Below are 10,296 nucleotides of genomic sequence, written 5' to 3'. Positions count from 1 at the left end.
TGTGCCGTGATCCCGTTGGAAAACAGTGATTAACCATGGATGTCATTTGGAACATGACCAGTTTGTAGCTTTGCTCTAATGTTATAGGCATTAGGTCACCATGATCATTAATCTAATAACACCTAGATCAGGTGGGAGTACTGGTGATTAGTGGACTAATAGTCTGCAAATTCCCTTGATTAACCATGAACCAATCTGCTGCTATCTTACCACTGTTGATTAGATTCCTGCAGAGTAGTGTATGGTCCAACCTAATCACACACTTCGGCGTCTACTAAATCAACATCTCATCATGCAGAGTTGCAGTGGATAGAAACCCTAACCCTGGTGCAGTTAAGGTTTCTTCTCTCCGAGGTTCCACCAACACATGGGTTTCTAGCTAGGTTAGCTCATGTGAGAGGGATGAAGGTAGGGTTTGGCGTTTGTACACCAGTGTGGGGAACGTGATGCGTTGTCTGAGGGAGGAGGAGAAGGTGGTGGTGGTCAAAAGGAATGACCATCCTTAAATTATTAGGGCTGACGTTGCATGGGAATGCAGCGAGTGGGCAGCGACAATGCACCCAGTTCCGATGACAAAAGAACAGCAGGCTGATGAGGTAAAGAAAACAACAGCAGTGGGAAATATAATAAGTCGGTGGGTGGGAGAGAGAGAGAGAGAGAGAGAGGCGCAAGGGAGACCGCGGAGGGAGGCTAGGGGCCGGTGGGTGTCTTACCGAGACGTAGTTAATGACCTTTGTCCCCTTCCTTGGCCACCAAAAGGGCCATGGTTTCAGCTCCTCCTTGGCATCAAGCTTGAACTTTCTGCTCGTCCTGATTGACCGCTTGCATGTTTCTAAGGCACCATCTTCTAGGGTTTACTGGCCAACCACAGCATCATTAGTTCCTCATAAAGAAGACACAGCATCATCGACTGTACATGCAAGAACTAGTGAGCATCATGAGAGAATTAGTGCTGCTGCACTCACCTGGCTGCATTGTTTATGATACCAATGGAACTGTACGTTGGTTGATATCTAAAAGCGAACCACAGGAAGCAAGGCAAGCTCATCTGACGTAGAGGATATCGAAAAGCTCGGCAAACTCACAGAGACAATTACTTCCCCTACGGTAAAATATACTTCTTTATTGTCATCTTCTTCACCAAAGCTCTTAAACTGCTGGGAGCTTACTGAGCAATATAGTCCAAACAACAACCTTGTTCTTACCATCATACGTGATGTGAATGGGGGAGGACTCCATTGGATCACCAGGAAGGAGAGAGTAGGTCATGTTTGTCCTTTTGGTGAACACTTGCACACTTGGTTTGTTCTGTGATCAGAACATGCATATGCCTCCTGAGACACAAAGAACTGATCGTGCCATGACAAAGTTCTCATGCATGCACAATCCAGTTTGACATAAACAAATGGTTGCTGGTCACTTTATGTTCCCTCCATGTGCCAGACTCACACTTACATATGATGACTTTAAGCTTGCCAACTTGTTTCGTTTTCTCTGTCTTGATTGGACGTATGCACTGCATGTTGTTTATTGATTCCAACTGAAGAACCATGTGACAGGTCTTCTCTGTACTGCCAAGAAAAATGGGTAAGCAAACAAAACATATGAAATCATCATTGATGTGGACAAACCATCTTTCAATCATCACCTTTTTTTCCCCTTCCCTCGTTAAAAATCCTTTCGGCACCAAATCATGTCACACACAACAGTGTTCCTAAAGCACATCTGATCAAAGCTCAAGCAAACAGCCCTTTGGCTAATTGTCGGATATGTTGCTAAGTAATCTATTGATTTCTCGCTTCTGATGCATAGCATACGCCAAAAGTGGTCGCTGTGCGGCTGCAAAAGTTCTGTATGAGCTGCTGCTTGCCTCCACAACATGCTGAGACAAAAGCATCTCGTTCTCGAGTTTCTTATGTGAATCCCTACTTCTACTTTGAGGTTTTCGTAGATCAAATGGATGATACTTAAACCACGCATCTTCCATCTTGATGGTCAGTCAATCTAGCTACTCGTAGATGCCTTGACGCCGAAACGAATTCTATAAACATGGGGAGAGGTAGAAGCGCTTGATGTTGAACTTAATGGAATGCAATCGAGTTCATGTGGTTCGGCTTTCGCCATGCATCTTTTCTCTGGAAATAGGGTAATCTAAAGAGTCCGAGGGTGCATGCACCATTCTCTAAAGCCAACCCTTCTCAAAGCATGTGCCTTAAAAGAACCTCACACCTCTCGACGAGTATCTCCGTCACATCCTCTGTAGAAATCGACCGTAATGTCGGCAGACAAAGACCGAAATCTTTACGAGCTAAACAAGCAAACATTTTTGTGTGTGAGAGATGGCAATCCAAATCTTTTAGGCAGCATCATCATCTTCATCTCCCTCGGAGGTTCTCGTTCTTGGAGTTCGGGTCCAAAGCGCGTGGAGTTCATGCACAGACAACGGCGTCAGAAGAGCAGCCCCGGTGGTGTGTGCATGGTGGCATCCATGATTCGGGAGAAGGTGCAGAAGGTCCAACAAAGCTTGTATTTATTTGCCTGGTTCTGTACATCTGTAGCCTGAACTGATGCATTGATGTCAGCAAGGGAGGTCGGCGAGCTCTCGAGTTACATCATTTGTCTGGGAACACAGTGCACATGTATGTTCCATAGTTTTATCGTCCTCGAGTACAGGGCGGGCACAACCAACAACAGATGCTTCACTGAAACACATATAAAAGAAGAAGAAGAAGAAGAAGAGCCATAGTTTACTTGGCATACATCCCTATCAAAGTAGGATGGCAAGTCCTTCACCATCCATCCACAAACCAAAAACAATTCAGGTGTTCATACTTCATAGCTCATCCCACACCACAAAGAACACAGTGTGGGGGCTGTATCATTCATTCACCATAGCTGAGGGTGATGAGGTTAAGTATGCTGGTCTTACACGATTCAAGATTTCTTGATGCATGATGACAACATGACAGATTCGAAAGGCTATGAATATTCTTTCTATCACTTATCGTACTAATAAATTTTCTATCACATACTCTCAGGACCTAAAAATTGGAGGAAATTGGAAAATGACATGAACCAACTTATCATATGAAGACAACGTGAAGCTCCTTTCCATGTACTTGCGACTCTCATCTTTCTCCCCCTTCATCTCACAACTCCCTTTTGCAAATCAACAACGTAATAATCTTACTATTAATTATTCCGCACTGCACCCAACATCATATCTGGCATCCACAAATCTTCCTGTCCCAACCGGTCACTTCGATGTCTTTCACGGTCAAATCTTGCCAACCAAGAAGAGCATGGATGTGGGTGTGTGTGTGTGTGTGTGTGTGTGTGTGTGTGACTTTTCCTCGTTCCTAAATCAAATCAAATGGAGGACGTATGCGTCCAAGATGGCTTAGAATGCTAACTCCATTGATTAAGGATGGTGCTGTCATGGAAGGTCGGGAAAGAGGCCGACGAATGCTGAGCCTTCCGTACCAATACCATTGCCATTAAGGGGTGTTTCCACCATGGCAACACAACCAACCAAGACTGTGTTTGGGAAAAAAGATTAGATATGAAATTCTGTATATATGAAGATAATAAATATCAATTTTTTATATATAAATTAAATAAGTTGTTATTTATATTAAATATATTATAAATAATCTAATAGTATAAGTTAGGATAAATCGTATTAATCTTTCATTATAAAATAATGAGGTTATAATATCACTATTTTTAGATAAATTAGAGGATATTAAGTAGGAGAAGAAATCCTAAAGATCTATATTGATATTTAGATCAGCATATCAAAAAGTATGACAACCAAAACTAATTTCAATAGCCAATAGTCAAATCTTTCTTCTAAAATTCTTTTCTTTCCTCGTGAAGATTTTATTTTTTTTATTTAACTCATATCAGGATTTAAAATTTTTAATTAACCCCAATAAATCCCACTTCTATTTCTCTGTGACTAATAAATTTCTCTAAAGACAATGATTTAGTTATCATATTTGATTCAATAATTTTATCTCTGAAACCCAAACATATTTGATGTCAATATGCTTGAATCTAGAATAAATAATTAGATTTGTACGCAGATGAATAATATTTTGATTGTCACAATGTAAAATAAACTTCTCTTGTTCGAGTCATAACTCTTTTTCATCTATTAAAATTCTTTACAATCTTTTGTTACAGCTAAATATACTCAACTTACAAAACGACATATTTATATAATTTTACTATCAATATTTTACTTCTCCTGAAAATGACATCAAGTAATCAGGATTTCTAGAATCAATATCAGGAAATGTTCTATTAGCAGATTTTAATCGTTTAATTTAAGAATGATTTACATCCGATCATAATCTTTTTTTGTTCCAGAATATCATTGGTAGAATCAGATAAAGCGTCAAAATCATCTCTTCAATTCCTACAAAATTATGTCGAAAATTAGCAAAGTGTTAAGAAGGTTAATCATCTGATAGCATACTTGGAACCTTATATAAAGTGATGAAGAGCCATAGAAGATTAATTTATGTTTGAGAGAATCATAGAAATAATTATGGATTTACAGCTCATCCAGTTATAAATGGTAAGAACACTAAATTTGGTTTAGTTACTACACTAAATGGACAATCCTTGCAACAAGAAACGCTCCAAACCTCGAGTAGCAGCAGAATGAAACTAATCCAAAATTTTGTTTAGTACATGAAATAGAGGGATGCGATCACCCTAATGAAAAAGCAAACAAAGTTCAGTAAGAATCTAACAGCTAAATAATCTGCCAATGTACAAAGTAAACAAGAAATTAGAACCAAAAAAAGAAAAAACAAGATTAGGTATTCTCCTGCTGAGGATCTGTAGAGGTCTGCAATGGAGCTTCCAAAGCACTGTCATTGTTTTGCTTCGCAAACTTCTCAATTTCCCTTGCAATTTGGATATCGTCGGGCCATATGTATGCTGCAAACACCTTAACCACAATTCGCGGAAGCAATGCAAACACCACGACACAAAGTAAGCAGAGCCAGAATAATTCGGTAGCCATTAGATTATTGATTGCCCTGGCATATGAAAAAATATATATTAGATTATGTATGTATGTATGTATGTATGTATGTATGTATGTATGTATGTATGGTATGCAATCACTGAATGACTTCAAGAATGGTATCGGAATTGACACTGAGGATTACATGAAAATGTGATACTGAAGGAAAGTGTTGCAAGAAATTACCAGTAACCAGGTGCTGAAGGCGATGCATCTATCGCGATAATACAGCCCATTGCTATGGATGTGACACCCGAAAAGGTCACAATTAGAATCCAGTTCCACCTGAACACATCCATAGCCAAGTGTATGTTGACCAACAGAACCACTGAAATGATCCATATATCTCCTAAGCTGGCTTCATCCAATGAACTCTCTGAATAGAAATAAAAGGGAACAAAGACAATGACAAGACTCTGCCAAATTGAATCCATCATGATCAGAATAAACAGCTTCAGGTTATAATGTTCATCTCGAAGCCCTGGTCCGTAGAGTTCTGGGTACGCAAGCAGTGTTCTTCGACTCAAATCCTGGTCATATATTCCAACCATTACGGTCGGAAGTGCAGTATAAACAGCTGAAAATAGCAACCCACTGATCTCGTTGATAGGATTCATCAAGCTGACTGCTGAGAAAAATGTGTACCTGCAGTTAACAGCAATTTAGGTTAAGTGAATGTATTTTTCCAACAAATCAATGGTGTCCACCGTTTCAAAAGAATCTCAAAATGTTGAAACCTATACACATACACTCATACAAAAAACAGGAGTATTATCAAAAAATTAAATGTAATCATGAGACTTAAATCTAATCCATTTATTGTAAAGGATTCTCTTTTTTATTAAATAGTTTTGCCTGATTACCTATTCAAGTTAAAACAAAGTGTGATTTCATAAATTCAAAGACATCACAAGTACTACTTAGAAAGATTATCCAAAACCTTGTAACTAAGATACAAAAAAGTTGATACTCAAATAGGATATCTTAAGTAGAAAAGGCAACAATTGCAGTGAGAGATTTCTGCGCATGATAAACGGAAAAAAGCTGACCAATTTGAGTATTACTTCTGATGCTTACCAGTAAATCATGAATACAAACACGGCATTCCTGTAAAAGTTGTAGAGGATCATGTAACCTATCCTCTGGTAATTCCAGTGACCATGAACCAGTAGAAGAGGAACCAAAAACCTGAACTGCCCCATGGCAAAATCCGATGCCATTACTGCTTGTCGGCCCTCCTGACCACTGATGCCAACGCCAACATCAGCCATTTGAATCATTGATACATCATTAGCACCTGGTCGATGAGGAAAAGATCATGTAACAAGTAACATCACCAATAGAAACAATGCAACAGAGGATTCTTACCATCACCAATAGAAAGTGTCATGTCGTTTGTTCTCTTCTTCATAAGCGCGACTATACCAGCCTTCTGCAGTGGAGCCACTCGGCAACACAAAACCACATCGCACGAAGTGGCTAACCTGTACAGCTGCCTCACCAAGATTAGATAGCATCAGTAAGTAAGCAGAACCAGCAAAGGCAATAACCTATTTAGCAATTACCTCATCTTCTAATTCAGTTTCAAGAATGTGAAATAAAGTAGGGCCATCGATAATTAAGGCCACAAGAACTCTAGCAGAATCATTGCCACCTTCATCGGTCCGTGTTCTCAACTTTGTCAGTTGGTTGCAATTGGAAGTGGCATCTTCAAGACTCTGTTTACAGGACTCCTTGGAATGGCTGTTGATTATGATCTTGGTCATATCGTCTGATAGAAGCTTGCATGAATAGCCGATAGATATAGCAGTTTCCTGTTTGTCCCCTGTTAGAACCCAGACCTTGATTCCAGCCTCTCTCAGAGATTCTATGGCCTCAGGCACACCTTGCTGCAGTTTATCTTCAATTCCAGTGGCTCCCAAGATCCGGATATCGGACTCTACCTTGATTGCGACATCCCGGAGAAGGTCTGCCCTTCCAGCTAATGATGTGCTTGCTTTATCATAAGAAAGCTTCCAGTTTTCAAACTCTGTGCCACTTAAATCCCGCATGCCAATTACCAAAGTCCTTAACCCCAAGGAAGAGTAGGCATGAAGATGCATCTCAGTCGCCTGTATTATCTCTGAATCGAAGGATTTATCAAGAATGCTGAACATTGCACTGTCTGCACCTTTAACAAATAATTTTATAGACTTGTCAGGACAGCAAATTACCGCTGACATTCTCTTTCGGTCACTGTCAAACTCATGAAGGCCCAGAACCTCAAACCTACATGAACAACAATAACAGGATCCAAGAAAATTAAGGCTTCTGCAAAGAGATGGTAGAACGGAACCGAATTGTACGGATAAAAACATCTGGTGCAGCAAATCATTTGGTCAATTGCCATTTGTGAAACAAATGAGCCACATTTGCAGATAAAAACAAATCAACCACATGAACTAGTGAGATAGCCTTTCGAGATAGAAATCATCTTTCTGGCAAGAATCACATTGTGTAGAATTCTTTGAGCTTTCTATTTACTATCTTTATTTTCGCTATAATGAAACAGGCTTCATTACAATATTCAAGAGTAATAAAGCAATATCTGTCAGAAGCTAAGAAAATCAAATTTCAAAATAGAAATTATTGAAGGCAACAAAGGCAACTCCTACCTGAAAAGAATGAAGAACATGGAGACAGCATGATGGTAATTTTCTTATGAATTAATCTACTCCATACTAGTGATGATTTGGAAATAGGATTTTATGATACATTCGAGAGTTTGGATTCCTTGGAAGACCACCTTAATTTCAAGGATTCACAAGGATCAACGAAACCTAGTTATGATCTAAATGCCCTGCAACATGTCTTAACTCTCCTGATTGATAGAAATCTGGTGTTATCCAGATTAAGAGTAAACATCAAGCAATTTATATAGTATCAAGAATTCAGAACTACCATGACCAGAATTTAGGCGAGTACCTTTGTCTCTCCCCAAGAACATCAATGGTGATATGCCCAGATGTTTTTTCGATTAGCACAAAACCATATGCTGCAGCAGCATACACCAGGGCCTGCTCGTCGGGCGACTCGCCCTGATAGTCAATCGACTTCACTCCCGGGTCAGATGTGTCCACTACCTGAGGCACGATGGTGTTGCAAGTAGCCAATGCAAGGAAGAAATCAAGAGCATGAAGTCCTGCCTCTGTATCCCTCCCTGTTTCCAACAGTCTCAGGAGATTGCGATCGGTGTCGACGATGACTTTTGGCCTCAATACTTCACCACCAACACCTAGCAACATGATAGAAGCAATTCATCAAACAGTTCCAGTTCATTGACCAAGAACATGTAGAGCTTACCAATGGCGGGATGAGGAGCGATCTCGCCCGGTGACAGAGGCACTCCGTCATTGTAATCGACCCCGTTAATACTGGCACACTGGAAGACCATCTTGTTCTCCGTGAGCGTGCCGGTCTTATCCGAGAACACATACTTGATCTGCCCTAAATCCTCGTTTATGTTCAACGCCCTGCACTGCAGCTTGTTGCCGGTCGCCTCATGGCACATGCTCTTGTCCCGGGTCATCATGAATGACTGCATCACCCTCGACATCTCCATGGATATGTAGAGCGAGATGGGGATGAAGTTCTGGAAGCTGAAAATGGACTTGAGGAACGCGAATAGCATCTCCAGCCCCAATCCATTGTACAGGTAGACCCTGGGCGGAACCTTGGAGTAGTCCATCTTCCGGTAGAACGGCAACGTGTCGAGCGTATCCCTGTTCCTGTGAAGCCAGGTCACGGTGCAGATGGCGATGACGGAGCAAAGGACGATCATTATGACGGCGAGCACGATGATTTCACGGTTCATCCGCGTCTCCAGCCGGCTGCGCTTGGAGGGGGCGCCCGAGCTGTTGAGCATCACCTTGGTCTCCATCCCGATGTAGACCGCGACGCCGACGACCCACGAGGTGTTCTTGATCTCGCAGCCGCGGAGGACGATGTTGGTGGGCCCGAGCGGGATCCTGGGGCCGTCGCCGAGCTCGATGGTGGCCTGGAACCCGTAGATGTTGAGGTCGGGTGGCTCGCAGCGGAGGATGGCGCCGGCCAGGGCCTCGGGGTCGAGGGTGGCGGTCTGGACCTTGGCGTACCGGGTCTTGAGGTTGGACTCGCCGTCGAGGTTGATTGTCTGGACGTAGGCGGCGCCGGTGGGGTCGCTGGTCCCGAGGAGGACCATGTCGCAGGGGAGAGTCTCGTTGGCCTCGACGCGGACGAGCTCCCCGACGCGGACCTCCTTCCACTTCTTCTTGACGGTGGCGGTGGCCTGTGGTCGGTGAAGGGGGAGGATGGCGGCGAGCCGGTTGTTCTCAGCGATGTCGGAGCGGTGGCGTTGGTAGTCCTCGTAGGCGTCCTTGATGGCGGTGAGGACAAGAACGGTGCCGAGAGGGACGAATGCGGTCTGGCGGCCGAAGACGGTGAGCTGGGGGATCTGGTTGAGGAGTGCTAGCGCCAGGAAGTAGATGTAGGCGACGCGGCGGAACTGCTCGAACAGGTTGCGGGGGACGAAGGTGAGCAGCGAGTACTTGGTGGTGCGGATGGCATTGCTGGCGCCGACGCCGGATCCGGGGGACGCCGACCGATCCGGGTCGCCGACAAAGATCAGGCGGGCATCCTGGGGGTCGGCGGCGGTGGTGGTGGAAGCCATGGGGGGGAGGAGAGGGAGGGAGAGCTTGGAGGAGGAGGAACAGCAGCCTTGCATAGAAGTAGAGAAGGGGCTGGGCGGACGCGGAGGCGAAGGCGAAGCCGAAGGCGAAGGTTCCAGTTGCCGAGGACTGGAATTCTTTTATTAGTGTCACTGGTCTCGCGTTCAGATGGCCGATGTCCGGTGGTGGCAGTCAAAGACGTGACCGGTTTCGAGGAACGACGCGGAAACTAAGAAAGGATGAACGGTGCTGCAACGCGGCGCTGTCACGGAGCAGAGAGAGAGAGAGAGAGAGAAAGAGCTCACATCGTCTGGTAACCCGATGGCGAGGATATCACCTGCAGCGTGGGACCCACTCGAGTGATGTCGGCGACTGTGCTGCGCTGCGCTGTTGTGCGGGGGGAGAAGGTTTCGGGGAGGTGTGCGTGGGACGCGAATGGATTTCGACACGACGAGGAGGGCAGTTATTTTATCGACTGTTTAGTACATGGCAACCCACAATCTTATCCGCGCCGTGGTTGGAAAGACATGTCTTTACGATGGGGCCCGCGTGGACTCGATGCTTGTGTCC

General features: G+C 43.7%; 1 protein-coding gene across 1 annotated transcript; it reads right to left on the bottom strand.

The window, feature by feature from the left end:
• Window positions 1-4,656: 4,656 nt before the first annotated feature.
• Window positions 4,657-10,028, bottom strand: LOC135622536 (phospholipid-transporting ATPase 1-like). The gene is made up of 7 exons (XM_065124461.1): window positions 8,384-10,028; window positions 8,006-8,315; window positions 6,607-7,309; window positions 6,410-6,533; window positions 6,119-6,338; window positions 5,228-5,686; window positions 4,657-5,054 (listed from the first exon to the last, which is right to left on the bottom strand). Exons 1-7 carry the CDS (start codon window positions 9,780-9,782, stop codon window positions 4,829-4,831), a joined length of 3,441 nt encoding a protein of 1,146 aa, XP_064980533.1. The 5' UTR covers window positions 9,783-10,028; the 3' UTR covers window positions 4,657-4,828.
• Between the last annotated feature and the right edge of the window lie 268 nt (window positions 10,029-10,296).

The sequence above is a fragment of the Musa acuminata genome, chromosome BXJ2-9 (assembly GCF_036884655.1).
Source record: "Musa acuminata AAA Group cultivar baxijiao chromosome BXJ2-9, Cavendish_Baxijiao_AAA, whole genome shotgun sequence".
Lineage (NCBI taxonomy): Eukaryota > Viridiplantae > Streptophyta > Magnoliopsida > Zingiberales > Musaceae > Musa > Musa acuminata.
The sequence above is the reverse complement of the archived record's forward strand: the minus strand, read 5'-3'. Positions and strand labels throughout refer to the sequence as shown.